This window comes from Pezoporus wallicus, unplaced genomic scaffold (genome assembly GCF_028554395.1).
Source record: "Pezoporus wallicus isolate ANWC-B61680 ecotype Strahan unplaced genomic scaffold, APGP_CSIRO_Pwel_v1 contig_7274, whole genome shotgun sequence".
Taxonomy (NCBI): domain Eukaryota; kingdom Metazoa; phylum Chordata; class Aves; order Psittaciformes; family Psittacidae; genus Pezoporus; species Pezoporus wallicus.
In genome coordinates this window covers 649,703-673,318 of record NW_026637137.1, presented here as the reverse complement: position 1 = coordinate 673,318, position 23,616 = coordinate 649,703, and the positions used below count along the sequence as shown (strand labels likewise).

Below are 23,616 nucleotides of genomic sequence, written 5' to 3'. Positions count from 1 at the left end.
AGAAACACTTGAGTCGCCTTGCCATATCCAGAGGTCCTTTCCAGCCTCAGCAGTTTTGTGTGTGCGTGTGCAGCAGTGCATGCTTAAGATCATAAAAGCAGCTGGATGATACCACATTTAACTTTTACAGCAGTACATGGGGGAAGATGTATTCTGTTCTGCTGCTGCAGACATGCAGGTTCTGTTGGTGCTGCGTGGGAGGATGAGGCATATAAGAAGACAGACTGTTGAATAGGTGCCAGTCTCAACAGGGAGCTTCCTGAAAACAGTGCCCTTCAGCATGCAAGTGCCCAGACCAGTCAAAGGAAGCATTGACTATCCTGACACTTTCTTTAGTTTGTTTTTTTTTTTTTCCTCTTGGGACCCACAGCTTAAAGCTCTTCTGAGAGAGCAGGTGCCTACCTCCTTTTCTTCAAATAAGTGAAGAGGGATATCTTTTTCCCCATAAATACAGCAGTGGGAAAGGAAGATGCTACCCTTCTTTTTATATGGTAATTTAATGGTTAGATTGTTCTTTTAAGATCCACTTCCTTCTTCAGTCATAGAGGACTGAACTAATGGCTTCCACCTCTCTGGAGGGGCTATACCATCAGGGGCTATATCATCAGTAAGGTATTATATACGGGAGTATGTGTGTGTGTGTGAATCTGTGCACCCATTAAAGATTTGTGGGCAGAAAATGCTGCAGGATTCAGAAGGCATGAGTGAAGGGCAGCCCAGAGCTTGGGGCAGGCAGTAGCTGTGATTGGAATGCCTGTGGGCAGATCTCCTACCTCCTGGGAAGGCGGTTCCGTGTATTTTAGCATTTAATGGTGATTTGTATGCAGAAACAGACCACTTCTTACAGCTGACTGGCCTGCCTGCTGGGCTACTCACCTCCTCTGTCTATTTTCAGTCCATGAATCTTTTAATGAAAATGGCATTTACATAGAATGGGAAGCAATGTGAAATGTGGAACGCAATAGAAAGTAAAGCAAAAGAGGAGAAAAATAAGTGCCAGCAATCCAGAAGTCCATAGCATTTAAAATTCCAGTGTAGCATAGCTATACAAATAGCATAGCATTTAAAATTCCAGTAGTACCTTTCTCTACCTTTCCAAAATTTTTGAATTTATAATATTGATATGAACTCAGCGTGATGGAAAACAAGAATTAAAAATGGAGTTGAAAACTGCTCTTTGAGGCATATGTTTGGAAATTGATGTAATTACTTTACATGCAAGTGTAAATGCATGGGTGAAATACCCATGAGCAGTAGCACAGATTTGTGGGCTGCTTCCTCTGGTTTCTTCACTCTTAGAGAATTCAGTAATAGATACGTCAGTAGATTTGAGAAAGTACAGGAGAAATTTCTCCATTTTCTTTACAGATGAGTACTGAGGTATTGTCTGAATCAAAAGGTTTTGTCACTTTACAGAACATTTCTATGAAACAGAAGAAATGAGAAATGATTTTATACGAAAATATATTCCACAAATATACCTATTTTCTCAAGCTCCAGCAAAACATAAGGGTGTCAATTTTGATGATGCAACTAAACTATGATGCATGCCTTTATGCATATATGCATTTATTTTTCATATTGGTATATAAATTTTAAATTAATTTTCAATATTACTATAGTAATCTGGGTTTATATAACATTTTCTTAAAATATTGAATTATATCTTGTGCATTTTTATGTAGCGTAGTGTTGCAAGCTAAGTGTTTTCTCCGTTTTACCTCTCTATCCAATTGTATCATAACTGACAGCTATTATTCTTCAGTAATATCTTGTAATTTTATTTTTGGTGATAGTCTTGGTTCTTCTGATATGCAAGAGCTGTTTGACAGCTCAGGTTACTACAGAACGTTTGAGGAACTGGCACTGTATAATTATTATATAAGGGAGAGAGTGCCACCTACTGAACTACAATTGCAGCTCTTGTGAAGTCTGTTTCTTGATTTTGTGTGAAAGAATTGCTTATGCTTTACTCCAAGATAGTTTTCAACTGAGTAAGTTTCTTTTTATATTTGGAGAATAATTTGTGGTATTAAAATCGATTTGAAAAACTGAAACTTTTAAGTCACAGAGGACTGTGTCATTCTAACAGCATTTTCTTCTGACATTCAGAAGTATTGCTTTTTTTTCTAGATGCTGTCTGTATTTACCTGATCTTGTCATAACAGTATTTTCCTCTGTATTACATGCAAAATATGATCTCAAACTCACTTCTTTGAAAAAGAAACAACGAACACCCCCCCCCCCCCCCCCCCGCCTTCCCCCGAGAAATGGTAACTCTACCATCCTGCGTTAAGTATTTGTAGAATCGGAAGAACTTCCTTGATCATATTCAGATTCACACCTTAACCAGTCAACTGTCACCCAGGAAAACAGAAGAAAGGCCATATTAGTCTTCCAAATTATTTCCTCTTTTCAGCAGTATGTAACATATCATCCAACAGCAGCTTAGGAAAAACAATTTATTTTCTTTACACCAACAGTTGCCCCAGAAGATCCCAGCAGAAAGGTGGATGGTGATACCATAATTTTCTCACAAGTGCAAGAGAGATCAAGTGCTGTCTATCAGTGCAATGCTTCTAATGAATATGGATACTTGCTAGCAAATGCATTTGTGAATGTTCTGGGTAAGAAACAGATTTTATAGTTTTCAATTTTTGTGGGTATTCAGGTGTTTCCTGCTGCTACAGGGACTGCAAGCTCAAGCCTTGCTCAAGGTCTTCAGTGGGAATGGATGTATTTCATAAGCCCTGTAAAAGGCAAGGGTGTACCTTGTTTTTTGTAGGATATTTCTGAATTTCACTGTTCCTAAGTAAGAAGGATAGTAGTGAAAGCTACAAAAAAAAATGGAAGAAACTTTATATCTTTTGTTTGTTTATGTAAGGGCATGTAGTGATAGGACAGTGGGGGGATGGATTTCAGCTGACAGAGGGAAGATATAGATCAGATATTAAGAAGAAGTTCTTCACTATGAGGGTGGTGAGACCCTGGAACAGACTGCTCAGAGAAGCTGTGGCTGCCCCATCCCTGGCAGTGTTCAAGGCCAGGTTGGATGGGGCTTTGAGCAGCCTAATCTTAGTGGAAGGTGTCCCTGCGCAGGGCAGGAGAGTTGGAGATAGGTGTTCATAGCAGACCATAAGAAGCATAACAAATAAAGCAGGAATTAGTATTCAATAAGTTAGTATGTTCCAGCACAGTGTCATTGACTGTGAATGGTTTGGATCCATTAAATAGTTGATCTCTGAATTGCTGTTGCAAGGGGGCATGATTATGCATTTTTCTTCAAGGCCTCCCAAGAGCATGTTTCTAGTTAGAAGATATTGTGGCCTCTCTAATTCTTCTCACTGAATTTAACAAAGCTGGTAGAAAATCCTAAGCAGAATGGACTCTATAGACTCTCCTGCAGGAACTGGCAGGTGTTTTGATTGAGAGTCATTATCTTTTAAATGAAAGAAAATGTAGGTGTTTCACAAAAAATGCATTTTAGCTTTTTTCTGCCTGCAGGTTTGTTCAAAATTATGTAGTTCAGTCTGTTCCCAGGGGTTTCTTTTCTTAAAGTGTGTTTTGATTTAAATTTTCAATTGAAATAGTTGTCTTTCGTGCCCATCCCTATTACTTGTAAACAGGGAAGAAGCATTTGTTTTTCCAAGATAATTCTCCTACATTAACATTTCCTCAGGCTACTGGCAGTAGAGTGTATTTGGACCTAGACTGAGATCAGAAGTCACCACAGGGAAGTGTGATAGCATATAATTCCTTAGGCCATTCTGGATGTCTTAGTACTTTGTCCTTGCATATTTGTACCTGTATCTTTGTCTTTTCAGCTGAGCCACCAAGGATTCTAACTCCTGCTAATAAACTGTATCAAGTCATTGCAGATAGTCCTGCATTGCTAGACTGTGCTTATTTTGGTTCTCCTAAGCCTGAAATTGAATGGTGAGCTACAGTTATTGTCCTTAAGTTATATAAAAGAGACAATTATATCTATGGAAACAAACATTTAAAGCTTTAAAACTGAATTTACTCTATTTACAATCTTAAAACTGTGTTTTTAAATAAATGCTGATTATAATATGCTAATACAACATTACATATACTTAACATAATCGTACATATATGTAACATAGTTAAGATGTCCCTAAAAAGTAAAGTAAAATTCATTCTATGATTCTGTCTAAATTTTATTATGTGATTCTATCTATATATTCTAATGTGGCAGTCCCAAGTTTGGATTTTCTAATAATAAAATACAACATAATTTAACTCTGATGTCAGATAATGATACCAATTTTTATATAAAGGTTTAAGGGAGTGAAAGGCAGCATCTTGCGTGGAAGTGAGTACATTTTCCATGATAATGGAACCTTGGAAATTCCGGTGGCTCAAAAGGATAGTACTGGTGCTTACACATGTGTAGCGAGGAATAAATTAGGAAAGATACAAAATGAGGTGCAATTGGAAATTAAAGGTAAGAAATGAATCATTCTTTCATCACAGATTAGTATAGAATTTCGGACTTTCTCAGTATCTAATAGTCATTTTAAATTTCAGATCCAACAGTGATAATTAAACAGCCAGAATACAAGGTGATTCAGAGATATGGCCAAGTTTCATTTGAGTGTATAATAAAGCATGATTCTACCTTATTACCAACTGTTATATGGTTGAAGGACAATGATGAGCTGCCAGATGATGAAAGGTATGGACAAAAATAATTTTTCTTTCATTTTTTAGTTTCTTTTGTCGGCTTCTTTTCCTATCTTTGAAAGGAACATAGTGACCTACTGACATTTTCCAAAGAAGACTGTTAAAATCATTGCTGTCCTGTATTTGGTGACTAAAGGACTTACCTATCATGGTGAAAATGTTAAGGTAGAATTAAAAACGAATGAGATGTAAAAATTTTTATTTGTGTACATTGACTGTGTATATCAATTGTGAGGGGAAGATAACTGGTATGAGAAGCTGAACAGATAGGGGAAAAAAATTTGCTCTAGATCTCAGATAAAGTTGAGTATATCTGGAAATAAAAGTACATTAAGATAGACAGGTACTGTGGGAAGATGGTCAAAAGCAATGTAGAAAAAGCTGAGGTAGTCCCATAGCTTATATTGCCATCTAGATATTTGCTGAATACACAAGTATATGGGATTTAGTAATGTCATATGCCAGTTTCTTATAACAGTACCAGTAATGAAAAATGAGTGGCTGAATCTGTTGTATTTACAGGTTTCTAGTTGGTAAAGACAACTTGACCATTATGAATGTAACTGATAAAGATGATGGAACATACACTTGCATAGTTAATACTACTCTGGACAGTGTTTCAGCAAGTGCTGTGCTTACTGTTGTTGGTAAGAATACTCTCAAACTTTATGGTAGCAGGACTGTGTTTTATTATTGTTAAGTATGAAATCAGCATTAGATTTAAAATGAAAAGCACAAATATCATTTTTGTTTCTAGGATAGGACAAAGGAAACATCACCTATTTGTAAATGAGTGTCAGTGTTTTAAAAATATAGGCTTAATCTAAAGTTTGCCTTTGAATCAGCTACTTTCAAGAGAGTCCATTACCTACAGGACATATTTAGCTTCATGCTTTATAGATTTTTATTTGGACCACATCTGAGTTAACACAGTAGATTACATATTGCAGAGAATTTGAACATAAACATTTTAAGTCAGGAATCTCTTTTGCAGCTAAATTATGCTTCAGAAAGACTGAGCATGCTTGGTTGTATGATTTTCCAAGGATTTTCTTTTTAAAATAGTTCTCTCTGCTCAGTTTCAATGATTGCAGATTGTTGCAAAATGCATTCTTCGCCCCTTCTCCCAGTCTGTGAGAAAGTTTTAAGTAAATGTTCTGAATGGTTCTTATCTGAGCTCAGGCTGAGATTCAGAGTGAAGTATGCTTCTGTTTTAAAATTGTGCTGTGATCTTATGCCTGTACAGGAATGACATACTACTGTATCTCATTTGCCAAATGTCTAGAACTTATTTAATAGATTTTATAAGATTGCTTACTTTATTTTTTAAATCTATCCTTATTTAAAAAAATGGATAAAACATTCAAGGATACTTTTATAACTTTTCAGTGAAAAATTGTCAACGTATTATATAAAATCAGCCATTTCCTCTAAATGTATTAACTTTTCTTTGTCTCTAATAATTATAGTCTTTAACTACCTACAGAATTCTGTTCCTTTGGCTACTAACTTATTAAATACTTTATATTAATGTTCTTTTCAGCTGCTCCCCCAACTCCAGCTATCATCTACGGTAAACTAATACAAAGTTTTCTTTCTACATCATCTGTTGGATATATTTCTTATTTGCCTATTGCAAAGTGCAGCATCTTTTTGTCCTCTTTTTCCTCTGTTCTTGTGTGTGTGTGGTTTCATCCCATTTTACCAACTGCTTCATTACTGGAGTACTGGACTTTGGAATTTTGCAGTGCAGGCTGCTTTGTATTTTAGGGAATAAATGATTTTGAGAGATAAATTATTTTTAACTAAGGTTGATTACAGTGTGATAATGGTTTTCTCAATAGAGTACACTGTAATGCAGCTTAGTTATATAATAAATGAAAGATCTAAAAGATGATCTTAAGGTCCTTTCCAACCCTAACTATTCTATGATTCTATAAATCCAACTGTTCATTAAAATCTAATTCACTATCAAAGAACTTGTACCAACCAAATTATGGTATGTTTTTATTTTGTTGCCACTTCTAATGGCAGCTTTGTAGGTCTTTTGTGCTTTATTTCATAATTTGTCTTCATTTTACTTCACTCATAAAATGGATAGGACTGTATTGACCAGTTTGGTTTATGATTGATTAAATTGCCAATAAGGAATTTTAAATAAAAGCTGAAATCACCCCCAAAAAATGTGTCAGATGCAGTATAAAGACAGTATAAAGCCTTTGATTTGTGCTTTTATTGTTTTTGTTTGTTTTTTTTTCTGAATTTGGGTTTTAAAATACGATATAATATGCCTAAAACACTTTTGAGTGTTTAAAGCACTTTTATGTAACTCCTAGCATATTTAGTGAAAATGCTTATGTATTCTTAAATAAACCTCCTCATTAGTCTTGATTTTTTGGCGACAAATCATGTAATTAATTATTTTCAGCAATTTGGGATAGACAATTACATCTTTATGTCCTTTAAAGATGTATATTAACAGCTTCAATAGTATTTCAGGATTTATCAAGAGTACAGCAAAAAATAAATGCCTAACTTGCAATTAGTTTCTGTTTCAACTATACTTGTTTTGAATTCACATGTAAAATATTTGTAATGACTCTAGCAAAGCTTCTTTGATGTGAATGCTTTCTTATTTTCAGATTTTTATTAAAATACTTCTAGTTGCAATAGAAAACCACCCATAATCATTTAAAGATAAACTAAACATGCATTTCATAATTCTTTGCATCTCATTACATTTTTATATAACAGTGCAATCAGATGTAGACAAACTCAAATATAGATTCTTGTTAATGTATAGAACATCAGTTCTCCATTTTATCTGTTTTGTAACGATTGCATGCTAATGGTCATTAAGTTCTGCGTATCTAAGTGAGTAGATCTGTGCTGCTGTATTTGTGGAATTCTTTTTATTGGAATGTAAGGGGCTATTTTCAAAGATGAAACTGCATATCTGTTCTGGTGTGATTATTTACTTTGTCTTCATTTGATTTACAGCTCGGCCAAATCCACCCTTTGACTTGGAATTAACAGGTCAGCTAGAAAGAAGTGTTGAACTCTCATGGATACCAGGAGATGAAAATAACAGTCCTATTACAAGTATGTTTGTTTGTATCTATCATGCTATATTAAGAGAATTATGTTAACTGTTCTCAGAGATTCCAAAGGGTGAGTTCTGAGATATATTTGTGTGCAACATGGAAGAATGTAAATTCGTTCGCTACAGTTGCCATTTATTTACACAACGAAATTTCACTAAATGTCCTTTAGTGTACAGCCAAGCAGAAAAGACTTAGTCACTGTCCTAAAGAGCTGGGCTTTTCATCCAAAAACTGTGCTAGTTTAACACAGAAGTTGATACTGATATGACCTCTGTCTGACAGGGTCCTATTCTATGTGTAGAATAGACTTCTTCGTTACTTATCTGCTTCTGAAGGAGAGACCTACTAATATCTTGCATTAACTCTTTTCTAATTCACATGAATTTGAAATAACAACAGTACCTGTATCTTTGGGAATTATCCATCATTACAGATACAGAAACTTATTCTTCATGAAAATATAAAGCAGTTTTTCTGGTGTTTTGCTTTTTGTGTTTTTTTTTTGGCCGGTTTTTGGTTTTTTGTTGTTTTTTTTTTGTTTTGTTTTGGGTTTGGTTTTTTTTTGTTTGTTTTGTGGGTTTGTTTGAGTTATTATTATTATTTATTAGTCCAGACAGCTGAAGGAATAAAACATGTCCATAAGACAGAGAAAATAGACATCTACAAAATTTTGAGACAGATAATTGATCTTAAATGCTATTATTCCTCCCAGTAAAACACGATAACTCTTTTATTGAGCAGAGAGGGTGGAGGGGGAATTAAGGAGGAAGGAAGAAGGATGTTACTGTTTGTTTGTTTTCCAAAAAATAGTAGGATCTGAAAGATTTGTTGGGGAAACCTTTTAGTTGTGAGCAACTTAATGTAGCAGTTTAATTATTTATGCAGTGTATTTTTAGCTAATAACTGCCACAAGTTACCAAGGCTGGTGTTCGTGTTGTATGTGCAATAAATAAGTTAGGCTGACTTACTGAGTGTTACTCTCCAGGGTCTGATTCTGGTTGTTATCAACACTGAACACAAACCATAAGCATCAGGCATCTGAAAAATAAGTTTTGTAGAAACAGAATTCGACAAATTTAAGAACATATCAAAGATTTTGATTGCATTTTAAGGAAACACCAACAGATTTTACTGGAGTTATACACTTGCATACTTGTCTAGTGTATATCAACTAGTAAGATACTTTTTAAAAATATATGTAAATTTAATCTAAATATTTGAATTGTATTAAAGATATGCCTTATTGATATACTTGTATATTAGTATTTTCCTTTTTTCCAGACCAGAAGACACAAGTCTCTCCTTTCTATAGGAATGAGATCACACTGTTTAAAAAGAGATGATACTAAGTGGTGTTGTCTCATGTAATTTTTTCTAAAAGTGAGATATTGCATGCACTCTGATATTAGCAATTGAACTCTTTTAACTAAATAATTTTTTTTTTAATTATGATGCAATTTATATTGTAAAATAAGGCATTTGCTTCATAAGTAAATTTATTACTGCTGTTGGTGCTGCTATCACTTCAAAGTGCAGATCAACACTCAAGGATAGCATTTCATTATGAGTGATCCCTTTGCACAAATAATATGACTGACATGCTAAATATCTCTGAAAGCTCAGATAGAATTTTTTTCCTTGAAGTCTCCTATATATTGTTCGATTAGAGTTGAAAGCAGAATGCTAGTTATTAGGGAAGCTAAAGAAAACTTTTGGGGTGCTTTATTTTTTTTTTTTAGCATGTAGTGTCATGAGGAGAAGAGGCTTTAAGCTGCCAGAGGGGAGATTTAGATTGGACATTAGGAAGATACTCTTCACGATAAAGGTGATGAGACATTGGAACAGGTTGCCCAGTAAAGTTGTGGATGCTGCATCCCTGGCAGTGTTCAAGGCCAGGTTGAATGGGGTTTTGAGCAACCTGGTCTAGTGGAAGGTGTCCCTGCCCATGGCAGGGGGTTAGAATTAGATGATCTTTAAGGTCCCTACATAGTAGTCTAAACTTTTCACAAAGACTTTTGTTCAGAGAACATAACATTCCAAGAGCTTTATCTCTGAACAAGCACCACCACTGTATCTCAGCAGTAATTTGGGGCCAGTTCTTTCTTACTACTCAAGTCAGAATGAAATCTTCAAGCCTCAAGTCCAGAAGGCTATGTTTAGTACTACTTACCTATTTTCCTTCTTGAACAGCTTGGCTCCTTATGTGTTATTTCTAAGTGCTACCGTAATTATTCTTCTACAAGCAATTTCTAGATGTCCCTCAGAATTTCTTTAGTAATGCAAACAGGATTTATTCTAAGTTATATTCTGGCGTTTTGTCCTCACCTATACATGAGATAAGGGAAAATTTTTGTTACACAAAACACAAACATTTGATGCTCATGTATCTAAACTTAAGTTTCTGTGGAATGTATTCAGACTACACATTTTTCTCCCATTTATTGACTATATCCTAACAATTCCTCTAAAGTGTTTCAAAATTTGTATTTTTACCCAGAAGCTGCTTTGGCTTGTTCATAGCTGAAAAAACAAATGTCCTTTTGTCTTTGCTAATGATTTTCTTTTTTGACATCTACAAGCCTAGTTATCCCTGAGATTATATACTCTGTAGGATCTTAACAGTAATCATTGTAATGTTCAGACAGAGAACTCTCCAAGAAATTCAACTTCTGAACATATATTCTATGACTTAATTAGAAGATACTGAAAAGTGCTCTCGGAAACCTTCCTCAAGTATTGGTTCTTGACTTTAAGTAGTTCTTCTCAGTCTCATTGGGGAAATTGGAATACTGAGAGAGTTTTAATACTGTATAGGTAGTACTTGTCATCCTGATACAATAAGACCAATATATTTGTCAGCCAAATATTACTTTGGCATCAAAATTCCAATCTTGTCCAACTTCCTTGCTGTGATAGTTCAAGGGTTCCCGTTACATTAAAATTCAGTACCCGAGAGAGAGAGTTCTTGTAGTAACGTGCTACATGACAGGTAGATCATTAGTGAGAATACCAAATAATAAAAGTAAGGATGTTTCTACTCTATATTCTATACTCACCGTATGTTCCACATATATATTGTAAATTATATGTTTGTAATATATAATATTGTATATTATATGTTATTTATTACATATATATTATACATTATATACTGTGTATTATATAGTATATGTTATGTATATTATATATGCCATATACTGTATATATTATATTCTATAATTTTTATGTTATATATTGATTACCTGGGTAGTAGTTTTGAGATGCACATTATAGATCTGTGTTCTGGTTTATGTACTTGCATTTCAATTTCCATTGTTTTTAAAAGCAGACGTTGGATCACTCCCTTCCGATTAGCTTGTTCAGAAATGCCTATATTGATTTAGGAAGGTGTTGCAAGTTTTGACATAAAGTTGGATTCAATTTCTGTTTCCAGACTTTGTGATTGAATATGAAGATGGACTGCATGAACCAGGGGTATGGCATTACCAGACGGAAGTTCCTGGAACTCAGACAACAGTACAGTTGAAGTTGTCTCCGTATGTCAACTATTCATTCCGCGTGATAGCTGTCAATGAGATTGGCAGAAGTCAGCCGAGTGAACCATCTGAGCAGTACCTGACAAAATCTGCAAGTAAATAACTTTTCCCACTTACTAGCGATTGATTTCTTCTATGAATTTCATTGAATTTGCTTAGAATGCAAACAACAGTCATTCTTGTTCACATGCAAATGTTTTATTTTTAGACCCTGATGAAAATCCTTCTAATGTACAAGGGATAGGCTCAGAACCTGATAATTTGGTAATAACATGGGAGGTAAGTTTGGGTTTTTGAGGTTTCATTTGCTTTCAGGTCTGTGAGTAGCTTTTTTCTTTTTGAGAAATAATAATAATCTAACTGTGAACATACTATGAGCATACCCAATGCATTGCTTGCTTAAAACATTCTTGAAAAGGAGTAAAATCCAGACATTTCTCCATCTTCATTTTGAGGGATAAGCTACATGGAATTTAAAAAAAAAAAAATAACTTAAGGTGTGTATTTTCCTTGAGTGATTTTTCAAGGTAAGCCATTAATTTGGTAATACAGGATGTTTTGCTGCCAGTTTAGGAAAACTTAAATATGTAAATTGAGGTTTATCTCAAGCAGAGTCTTATTTTTAGAATCAATTCTAATGTGAATCTTGATTCTACCATCAACTTTTGTGATAAATTAAGCTATTGTGCACTGTTCCACTCAAAATTTCTGGGGAAAAGTTTTCCCTTCCCATCATGGTAAGGTTTTCTCTATAATGCCTTTACCTCTCAAGGGGAGCCATGTAAAACCACTTTCCCATCCCAGGCAAGGAAACATTGTCTAGGCAACAGTTTACAGGGAAATGGTGTACGTCTCTTTTTTTCCTTCTTCCACTTTTTAAGAAATACTTGAAAACAAGCTATGTATACAGCAATCCCAGTCTTTGGTTGCAAGAGAATTAGGATCACAATTCAATCTGATTTTTACAAATGGATCAAAAGCAACTAAACTGGCATCCTGTAAAAGCTAAATTAGATAGCTTAGAAGTTTCAGCAGTGTTTCTCCATCACAGAACACAGTGGTAAATTTTTCAGTAGAATTCTAAAGAAGAATCAGTACATTTCCTTTGTGGCTTTGGATTTTTCTGATGCTTCTGAATATTTTCAAAAGTATTTCTTTCCATTTCAGTCTTTAAAAGGTTTTCAGTCTAATGGACCAGGGCTTCAGTATAAAGTCAGTTGGCGACAGAAAGATGTTGATGATGAATGGACATCTGTTATAGTTGCAAACGTATCTAAGTATATCGTGTCTGGTACACCAACTTTTGTTCCTTATGAAATAAAAGTACAAGCTTTAAATGACCTGGGATATGCACCAGAGCCGTCAGAGGTGATTGGACATTCTGGGGAAGACTGTAAGTTTCGTAATGTGACTCAGTTGTACTGATTAAAAGCAACTAAATGTGTAACCTAAATGGGTATTTAAAATACTAAGATACTGAAAAAGGGGGATAGTAGTTGGTTTTGTTTTTTCATAAAATGAAGTAATTTGGAGATAATAAAGCTTCATAATACTCTAATATTAATCCTGAGGTCAGCTTTTTTAACATAGGAACATTTTAACTTACTCCTTGAGTGCAATGCAAAGACTCATTCTGAAAAAGTATGTTCGTGTGGTTTCTCATTCTAACTAGGTACTTGTTGCCTCCTTTCCACACAGTGCCAATGGTTGCTCCAGGCAATGTGCAGGTTCATGTTATTAACAGCACGTTAGCAAAGGTGCATTGGGACCCGGTTCCACTAAAAACTGTCCGAGGACACCTTCAAGGGTACAAAGTAAGTAGAGTCAAAAGCCTTCAGTTTCTTATTTATTACAATAGATCACTTTTCCTATATATGTGGTTGTATCCAGATTGAAATTACTGATGTGTAAGAGGACTCTTGCTTTTCATTGAGCTCGCCGGTTTTGCTGAAAAGAGCAGCAATGTTGATGCAATTCATTTAAATTTCAACAATGTTCCAGCCTTGTAGTAGTAGCCTCCTCTGACATTGTCCTTGAACCATAAATACAACAAGCTCAAGACCACAGGACTGACAAGAGACCTGACCACTGAGTAATTTTGCTGTTATGGCTAGGACAAATGTGATAGTCGTATACCATTGAAAAAGTTGCAGATGCAGCAAAAGTTTCTTAAATAATTTTTGCAGATGCAGATAAATCAAGCTAACATAGGTTAAAAACAAGACCTGGTGGATAGGTATTCTTATAAAGCTTTATACACACTGAAAACTTTTCATGGACGTAGAGGATGCTTGGAATTTCTTATCTATTGGTGTAGCTTACAAAGGACATGACTACCTCTTTTTAATCACATCAGAAAAATCCTACTAGCAAATTCAGGCTTTCCTATTTAATGAAATTATCTCAGTGAGATATACTGTGTTATAAGGTATTTCAAACCTAGAGAAGAACTTTTAAAAATCATTCTTTTCATTGTTACTGCTGCCATTTTCTCCCTGTTATTCTTATGAATTCAGTGGTTATTCAATACAATACATGATGCAGTCTCTTTCACTGTCATTTTCCTCTTCCAAATCACTGCTTATCAAACCCATCTTATTAAAGCTCTCCTTTAATTTCAGCCTGCCTAGTGAAAAGTGATGACCCCTCTATAATAACATCCTTTGAGATATGTTACTGGCTAACAGTACTTAAAACATCATGAACTATACCTTATGAGTTTCAATAGTAATGGTGCCAACACTTCAAGCTTTTGTTACCTTGTAAATGGCTTTATACACTAATTGGTGGGATGAGAGCTACAGGATGACAGCTGATGGTGTTGAAAAACATTAACTCAAGCCATGTAAAACATGGTAGCATTTAACAGTGATTAGAGCGATATGGTATGTTAGCGATTGGAACTGGTGTTAGTGTAACATTGCTTTATAAGCTGTCTAGTTCGGCTTTGTAAGTCTTAGTTCAATTTCTTGAATTCGTATGTGAAATTCTAGCTTCCTCAATTAAAGGGGTGTTTTGCAGTTAGCCTAAAAGGAATCACTGCATTGCTTCATCAGTTTTAGTGTGTGATCGTACATGCATAAAAATTGTTCTGTGAAAAATGAACAATGATGTGCTTAGAATCATAGAATCATAGAATCGTTAGGGTTGGAAAGGACCTTAAGATCATCTAGTTCCAACCCCCTGCCGTGGGCAGGGACACCTTACGCTAAATCATATCACCCAAGGCCTCGTCCAACCTGGCCTTGAACACTGCCAGGGATGGAGCATTCACAACCTCCCTGGGCAACCCATTCCAGTGCCTCACCACCCTTACAGGAAAGAATTTCATCCTTATATCCAATCTAAACTTCCCCTGTTTAAGTTTTAACCCGTTACCCCTTGTCCTGTCACTACAGTCCCTAATGAAGAGTCCCTCCCCAGCATCCCTATAGGCCCCCTTCAGATACTGGAAGGCTGCTATGAGGTCTCCACGCAGCCTTCTCTTCTCCAGGCTGAACAGCTCCAACTTTCTCAGCCTGTCTTCAATACAGGAGGTGCTCCAGTCCCCTGATCATCCTCGTGGCCCTCCTCTGGACTTGTTCCAACAGTTCCATGTCCTTTTAACGTTGAGGACACCAGAACTGCACACAATACTCCAGGTGAGGTCTCACAAGAGCAGAAGGAAGTAATACAAGTCTTTGTAGGAGCAACTGTTAATATCTTCCCAGATGTCATGTTAGAGAGACTGTGTAATAAAGAGAATCCAGTCAAGTTAATTACCTCTGAGGCTCATCTGTAGTTTCTTAGAAACTCAATCAGCAAAATGGCCACCAGAAGCAGCTTTGTGACACGATCTAATTGTCATATAAACGGAGGAATAGTTTTCCTGTCCTTAGGTGGAAATCCTTCCATGAATGTAACCTCAGAGACCTTTCAGGACTTGTGTGTTTTTCCAGCCCAGACAAATATTTTGGTTTCTCTCCCATTGAAAAATATCTGCTTGGCTTTCACGTCATAGGGAATGGCACTCTCAGGTGTGTGACATAACAAGGTGGCAAAGCGCAAGTCTGCTTTGGAAGCTGTGTAGATATCTTGCTCAAAGAACTGATGATTTGAATGAGTCCTACCTCTCAGATGGACTTGCTAACATGAGAACCATCACGTAGTAATGCAATTCCAAACCATAACTTGCGTGAAACTGGTGTTGACCATTAGCAGAACTGGCAGGTGATAGTTGTGTAGACACGACTGTTTCTGGACAAAGCCTGTTTCTAGAGTAGGAAAGCTGTATGCTGTGTCTCACCTGAGTTTATTAAAATTGCAATTAATCCTACCTATAATTGATGGATAATCATGAAAAAGCTTAAGTTTGTAAAATCAGGACACTTTAAATACTCACTGTAGATTTTCTTCTGTCTTTAGGTTTACTACTGGAAAGTGCAGAGTCTATCCAGAAGGAGTAGGCGACATGTAGAAAAAAAGATCTTGACTTTCAGAGGAAACAAGACTTTTGGAATGTTGCCAGGGCTGGAACCATATAGTACTTACAAGCTGAATGTTAGAGTTGCTAATGGTAAAGGAGAAGGACCAGCAAGTCCAGACAAAGTATTTAGGACCCCTGAAGGAGGTATGAAATGAGAAATCTGGAGAATAAACTTAATATTCAGAAATAGAACAATAAGGGTATAATTGCTGATTTTTCGTTTTGGACATCATAAAATAATAATCTGGCTCAATACAATAATATTTTAAGAATTAATAATTCATCAGCTGTTTTAAGTTAATCTACTCTGTATTTACTGTATATTCTTCTTAAAAGTTCCCAGCTCACCTTCCTTTTTGAAGATTACTAACCCAACACTGGACTCTCTGACGCTGGAGTGGGGTTCACCAACCCATCCAAATGGTGTTTTGACATCATATATACTGAAGTTTCAGCCAAGTAAGTTGATTATAAATACATGTTTAACTTAGACGATAGGTGTACCAAATAGCAATCAGTTTATTAAGCAAAAATATGTGAAGTTAATGTATTGTATGTACAGAAGTTATGATTGCAACATAGATGTCAAATTTGGAAAAGATTAATGTATGTTGACAGTATAGATGAATAGAAAACTTCACTTGCTTAAGTATAAAGTTAGCTCTTTTATATTACTTTTATTTCTTCAAAGCATGCTTCAAAGAAAAATGGAAGTCCTAAATATAATAGACTGCCAAGTTAGAAGCAAGACACCACACTTGCAAATCCCATATTTGAACTGCAGAGAAAGTATCATTAGAAGTAGATCAAAATACATGACAATTGCATTGTTGTCTGCTTCTGCAGTTTTCATGGTATTTTACTCTTAAAATGAAAATTCATAGGTGTGTTATTTACTCATATCAGAGGTATAAATCACTTCCTTAGGATCCCCATGCCACTGCTTCTTTGCCCAGAAATATGTCAGCAGTGACACTGGACATTTAAGAGGTTTATGTGCATGGAATGGGTTAAGGAAGTTTGTTTTCTTCCACTTACCAACTTCCACTGCATTATAGACACTTGAGTATTTTTTTGTTCCTGAGCATACTGGATTTATTATGAGGCAGGTAGTGCAGAGTTTCAGAATTTTTTAATGATCAGTGTTTCAAATGTGTGTAAGTTCAGATGATCTGATGTGGACTCAGTTGCTTTGAATTCAGATATTTACCAGAATGGAAGTTGTACTTTTAAAGCTTACAGGTTTTTCTTATCTCCCTGTTGAATTTTGGCTCTTTGAGTAAATCCTTTTTACACAAAAGTGACTTTCTTTTGAAACTGTAGATTATCATTCATATAACCTGAAATGGACAATGCAGCAAACAAAACAAATAAATACAAACAATACCAACAAAAAATCCTGTTTTAGCACAATGACAATGTAGTCAATTTTCCTAACTAACCTTTTTTTTTCTTTCCTTGTGACAACAGTCAACAACACACATGAATTGGGTCCCCTGGTAGAGATAAGAATTCCTGCCAACGAGAGCAGCTTGATACTAAAAAATTTAAATTACAGCACACGGTACAAGTTTTACTTTAATGCACAAACTTCTGTTGGATCAGGAAATCAGATAACTGAGGAAGCAGTAACAATTATGGATGAAGGTAAGATGGGTATGTATAGAGGAAACCCGCAGAATTTAAAAACCACTGCAAATTTTATTCAAACTATTTCTACTACTTCCTTCCATTAAGGAAATAGCCCCTGTTTTTTTCTAGAGCTTTCTTAACTCATAAAAGATTTTAAATAGTTTTTAAGAGAAGGTGTGTAAAGGTTTTCCACAGTAGTAGAAGCCCCCAAAAAAGGTGCAAAGCCCCTCCTTTTAATATAAACTTGCAAGTTCTAGGTCTTCAGTTTTTCTGGTCTTCAAAGATGCATGTAAGTTTACATCTGAAGTGATTTTCCTCTGTTTATGTATTTTGCTTCATTGATCTGCTCTGTTCACAAAGAACAATACTGAAATAGAATCATAGAATCTTTTAGTTTGGAAAGGATCTTTAGATCATTGGTTCCAACTGTCAATGAAATGATGCAGCTTCATGGCTAGTGGAAATAATTTCTGTTTTGAAGTATGCAACAACTTCTATGAGGTCTCAACATTGTTTTTACAGAGCTGGCAAAAACTGTAAAAGCCCCTTAAGCTTAAAAAACCCTGCATAAATAAATTTGTCACCTATGGCCCCAAGTAACTGGTGACCTTCTATAATATTTTAAAAGTTTTAGGTATATTCTTCAGTCCTGTTATTGATTTTTACATTTATTGTCATTCTAGATCTCAGATTTTGGCAGTTATTTTGTTAAAGATGTTAAGCAAAGGGAAAAATTTAGGGGAAAGTATTTTATGATTTTGCACATCTTATTATTAAGAGTCTATTTTGACACCATCTTTTCACAAATTTTTATGCTTAGTAAAATTATAGTTTATTGTCATTCCCATAGATGAGTAGGTATGCAATGCAGTTTCTCTAATACTGTATTAAGGTTGCATATAAACTACATTTATTTTAAATTGTGAACCTTAACAAGCATGAGCCATGAAATTTTGTAAATGCATGTATATTATTTTTTGTCTTGTAATAGTCTGTCAGTGTTCAGCATAAGTGGGTCGTTTCTAATTTGTTTGAATTAATACATTTTATCTAGTCTGCATGCTTTTCTGTTTTATAATGAAATTATATATGTATGTTCCTGTTGGTGTTGTATCTAATTATATAGTGTTCCTGTTCTTGTTTTCCTCCATTAAAGCTGGTATTCTTCATCCTGCTGTAGGTGCAGGCAAAGGTAAAATGAAACTGCATGATTTGTTAATGTGTGGATTTTGCAGTGTTGCAAATGGGGGAATTGTTGGAGTGGTAAGGACAGAAAATCTTGGTTTTGGTGATTTCTTTTTTTTTTTTGAAAAAAAGGAATACAGAATGTTTATTAATACCTTTCATCTTACTATTTTGCCATGTAGTTCCACAGGAATTCATTAGCTTTGCTTCAGCAAAGTCTAATTATTTCTGAATATTTAACGGAATGTATGTCAGTGTCACAGATATTCAGGATCCAGGTGCACTTGCACTGATTAGCTGGAGTAGAAAAAAAAGCTCTTCTGCAAAGGAGATATTTTTACTGCCTGTGCCATGTGCAATTTTTTTGTTGTTTAAAAAAAGTAAGTGCACTCTTGTTTTCACTGCTGATTAATGCTACCCATTGGATCACGTTTATTTTATTTACAAGTCAACTGTGCACAAGAGACAGATGACTGACAATACCCGCTGTATACATCTCAGTTTGAGTATCAGCTTGAATGCACAGGCAAATGGCTTCTTGCTGTCTTAGGTTCACAGATCTTGTGAATGAGTATTTGATATTTCAGTTAGTGGGACCTATTTGTCAACCTTATTCTTAAATTCAGTAATACTTAGTTTTTTATGATGCAGTTCTTCTGAATTTTGATACCTTCACTGTCAAAGGCAAAGGTTGTCCTGAGGACTGTTAGGTAGCTCTAAGTCAGAAAGGTGTCTCTATGTGTATGTGTTATTTTACCACAGAAGTGTCGTTGACACCAGTGAACATCTGTGCTTCAGATTGTCAGACCATAACCATCCCAAATCAAGATCTATGCATGAAATACCCAGTATTTTTTACCAACTTGGAGGAGGCAGGATAAAGTGTTTTACGTATATTTTATTTCCACTTGATGCTCAGGTATTAGAATAATAATAGCGTAAAAAGGAACTTAATTTTCTCGGTCTCATATGATTCAGACTATAATATACATATGTATGTGTGCATTTGTGCATATATAATATATATATTTGTACATATAAGTGTATTCTATTATGTGATGCATTTCTGGTTAGTGTATGGAGTTGTGGATTTATATTAATGACAGCTCATTACTGGTTGTCAGTCTGGCTGTAGCTGAGAAGTCAGCACAGATTTGAACACTTCAGTCTGGCTTGTAGTCTTGGACATTAACAGCAGAAATATAAATTAAGTTCGAATTATTTATAGCTGGCTATAAAAACTCATGAAAGGAAAAATGGATTCTCTGTGTGAAACAGGTCTAATTATAGCTGTATCACAGTCTGTGGCTAGCAGAAAGCATCTTATTTGTAAGATCAGCTGAAGCAGCTCATATTTCAGAGCTGTCATCTCGGGTTCTCTGAAGACTAAGCAGACGTCTTCATTTGGTTCCATGCTGTTTATGGTTTCAAAGTTTTCACATATTCCTGTAGCATCTAGCTCTTACTATTGCAAAGAAAACTTTGGAACTGCAAACAGGATGGAACTAAAGCCATGGCATCTGTTAGGACATCTGAGTTGCTGCAGGTCTGAGATGAATGTTCGTACTAGTTACTTACATTAACACATTAACTGTTTTGCTACTGATCAGGGACCATGAGGAAAGATAGGATTGTCATATTACCAAGTACTAAGTGATTTTGTCTCATAAGTGGGTGGATTTGGAAGATAAAAATACTCAGCCCACTCAAGGAGCCATACCAAGCAGTGAATTTTTATTCCTCCATTAAGTGCAGGAGGGCCTGTATGTAGATACAATTCCTACTAATATGGACCCAAAACCAAACCAAGGAGATAGTGAAATTTGGATAATCCCAACCTTTTGTGACCAAAAACGTATCTTTTTTTTTTGTTTGTTTTGAAGGGCAGAACTTACCAGGAAATTTTATTTATCCTCTCTCTTTCAATTTGAGCACATTCATCTTGGAAGTTAAGAAGACAATAGGTCCCAGTTTCATCCTCCAAATTTGTACTGGAATATCGGTATTAGGTGTTTTCTACTGACTAGGTGCCCCTGATGACTTGCAGCTTGGGCAGTCAGAAACACTAAACACAAGGTCCTGGAGGAATTTAAATCATTCAAACCAGGGCAAGCTGTGCTACTTGTGATATATTTCACTTCTCAGACTAAAATTTTACATTTAAATGCAAAGGGAAGTATTGCTTCAGTGAATCTAAGAGTGTCCCAATATTTTTATTGCAGTTCTGAAATACATTCCCTTTCTCTTGGCACCATTTGTCCTTTGCCATCTTTTGAGACAAGTGTGGGCCCTTCATAGTCTTTTATTACTTTAAAAACAATCAGAGTGACCACAGTCTGCTTACTGCTGCACCTGGTATTTTAATATTTGTCCCAACTGAGTTTGTTTGATTATAATGACTGTACTGGTGTTAAGTAAAGATATCTAATATATTCTAGACCAGTAAGTAGGGAAGCAAGTTTTGTACATTTTTTTCCATGAGGTTAAATAAAAATTTTAGTTGAAAGCATGAAATATGAGGTCAAAGCTAGGGGATTTAGATAAAGGAATAATTTTTTTGCCTGTAGCTGGAATAGAAAGGGGGGGGGGGGGGGGGGGCAGTATAAGGAGATAGTTATTGTCCCCCTCTAATATGGGCAACCATCCTAATAAAAAAGTTCTTTAGACAAACAGTGCCATTGTATCAGACAGCATAAGTACAGTGGATCTTGGCAAATCACAAGAATTGAGGGTATTTTCTTCTCTAAGGGAAACTTAACAGAGGAGATCCGTGTCATTCTCTCACAAGCCCATGAGTAAATCAATCATGAAACACATTATTTTACCAGATGGCCAAGATGTCCTGCTATAGTTGATACTCTTATTTGACTTGCACTGTCATTTTTCCTTTCTAATACTGTGGTGTTATAAGTGATTTAAATGTTATCAAAGTATGGGACTACACAGAAAAAAATGTGTTTTTCTTCTTAGCAGCCTGTATTCTGAATGTGTCTGAAAGCTGCATATGTGAAACATGATGTATTGTACTCAGTACTAGATAAGCAGTGTGCATTAGTGTATGTATCGACATCTAACGACAAGCATGAGGTAACAGAGGTGTGAGAAAAACTGGGAAATAATAACCTGATTACAAACAAAATAATTACATTAGCAGCTGGGATGTAACTGAGGTCATCACTGGAGTCAAGCCTTTTCCACCCTTTTCTGTTAGAATTTTTAAATAACTGGTCTATAGAGGAAGGAAGAGAATACAGATTTGACCAGTAGTAGAAATGAGAGTTGCTGATTAAAATAAATAGGCACATGGGCTCATTACTGTATTTGTTATAAGATAAAGTGTAGGGAGTCATGGCATGATGTGTGAGTCTCATTTCACAAGCCTTCTTGTTTCTTCTTTTTGATTTAGTCAACATTTTTATTTGAAAGCAAGGTCTTGTCTGCATATACACAGACAATGAACTGCAATTAAAACAAGGTTGTGAGATGACAGTTATCTTTAATTGATGCTAATGCTTCCTGTCAATGCAGTACTCAGTCTGGTCTGCCGCATTCATGTGAACTTCACATCACAAATATTATTGATAGAAATACTTATTTTGCAAGGGAGAAAAACAAGTAGTCTAGCCTCTGGGTTTCAAAATATTCTTTTTCTTCTGATGGAATCTTCGTTATGAGGCTCTTCACTGTAGGCTAGAAATCATTCTCAACTGAGTTCATAACTCTGATCTCTTTGTAGAAGACAGGATAATCTCAGTTTTCTTTGTTCCATACAAAGTTCTGTTCCTTAAATCATTTGCCCTGCCCACCATCTGTTTTTCCTCCCTCTTTGCATCACTTCACAGAACGTCTCCATATTTTTCACTAACAAGTTCAAGCTGCTTTTTCTTTTCAAGTTTTTCATAGTATTTTTGTACTCCTCCTTCAGCCACTCTCTCTCTGTGGACTTCATGATAGATCTACGTGATTGTTTCAGTGCAATCTGCTAAGCAGAGCCACTGTTCTGCGCCTTTTAAGTTTACTGGAACAATGATGATGCTTTGCATACCAGACTAGAGAAAACTATGGTTATTGCAAGGCAAATATTCCTGCAAATACCTTTTGCTTTGTAGATGTCATACAAAATCCATGCCATCCTAAAAAATCCATGCCATCCTAAATGCTTATTGGTGAAATGATTTCTTGCATTTCTTCTTCTGTATTTATTACACTATAGGAATGCTCTTGCAATGGCCTAAATTATCTTAGAAGTTACTAATGCCCATCTCTCACTGCCAGAAATGGAATTCACTCCTACTATTATACTAAGGCTTGAATTTCATACTTTAAAATTTGTACATTAAAAAACAAAAGCAAAACCCTTCTCTCTGTGTTACAGGCTCTGGCAGAATCTCTTACCGGTTTCCTTCATCTTTTCTTGTGTGGGGTTTTTTTTTATCTCCTTTAAATTTATTTTTCTTTTCATATATGCATTTTAAGTAATTGTCTATGATATATTGCTTTGTGGTTTTGTTTTGGTTTTTTTTTTTACATTTGACACCGATCTTCAAATGTGTGCTTGTCACTTACCTGCTATTTTCGCCTGGAAATCAGGTGAATCCCATGAAAATTCCTAAAGTTTAGTCACTTTGGGGATTATTTAATTTATTGTTCTTCTGAACTAAATCTTGAGAGAGAGTACCTGTTTTGTTGTTAAAAGCTATTCACATCTCATATCCTGTCTTCCTAAATTCTATTGAATCTGCAGCCCAAGTATAACTGTGTTATTTGGAGGAGCTCTGTTCCTGAAAGACTGGAAGATTAAATAGATCTCTACAAAAAACTGTACTAAAAAGGCATAGGAAATAGTTTGAATTGAGAGGAAAATTTTACCTTGAGCGTAGGCCACTTTCTCAACAACTGGCAAATACTCTTATGCTGTAACTTGCTACAGGAATGAAACTGTTCTCAGAGGTGCCAGCTAAATTTTGCATTGTATCGTAGTGTGAAT

General features: G+C 35.4%; 1 protein-coding gene across 32 annotated transcripts in view; it reads left to right on the top strand.

Annotated features, from left to right (window-relative positions):
- NRCAM (neuronal cell adhesion molecule) overlaps window positions 1-23,616 on the top strand; it is a 69,226-nt gene that overhangs the window by 21,371 nt on the left and 24,239 nt on the right. For 9 of the 32 annotated variants that reach the window (XM_057403688.1, XM_057403674.1, XM_057403673.1 and 6 more), the window contains 15 exons: window positions 2,484-2,627; window positions 3,825-3,936; window positions 4,302-4,468; window positions 4,552-4,699; window positions 5,230-5,354; window positions 6,251-6,280; window positions 7,708-7,809; window positions 11,245-11,442; window positions 11,556-11,626; window positions 12,515-12,740; window positions 13,046-13,161; window positions 15,752-15,956; window positions 16,149-16,271; window positions 17,283-17,459; window positions 18,601-18,636. In XM_057403688.1, coding sequence (XP_057259671.1) covers window positions 2,484-2,627; window positions 3,825-3,936; window positions 4,302-4,468; window positions 4,552-4,699; window positions 5,230-5,354; window positions 6,251-6,280; window positions 7,708-7,809; window positions 11,245-11,442; window positions 11,556-11,626; window positions 12,515-12,740; window positions 13,046-13,161; window positions 15,752-15,956; window positions 16,149-16,271; window positions 17,283-17,459; window positions 18,601-18,636 — 1,980 coding nt within the window. Of the gene's footprint in view, window positions 1-2,483; window positions 2,628-3,824; window positions 3,937-4,301; window positions 4,469-4,551; window positions 4,700-5,229; window positions 5,355-6,250; window positions 6,281-7,707; window positions 7,810-11,244; window positions 11,443-11,555; window positions 11,627-12,514; window positions 12,741-13,045; window positions 13,162-15,751; window positions 15,957-16,148; window positions 16,272-17,282; window positions 17,469-18,600; window positions 18,637-23,616 lie in introns of all 32 variants that reach the window. The other 23 variants (XM_057403690.1, XM_057403676.1, XM_057403680.1 and 20 more) reach the window with 5 other exon arrangements.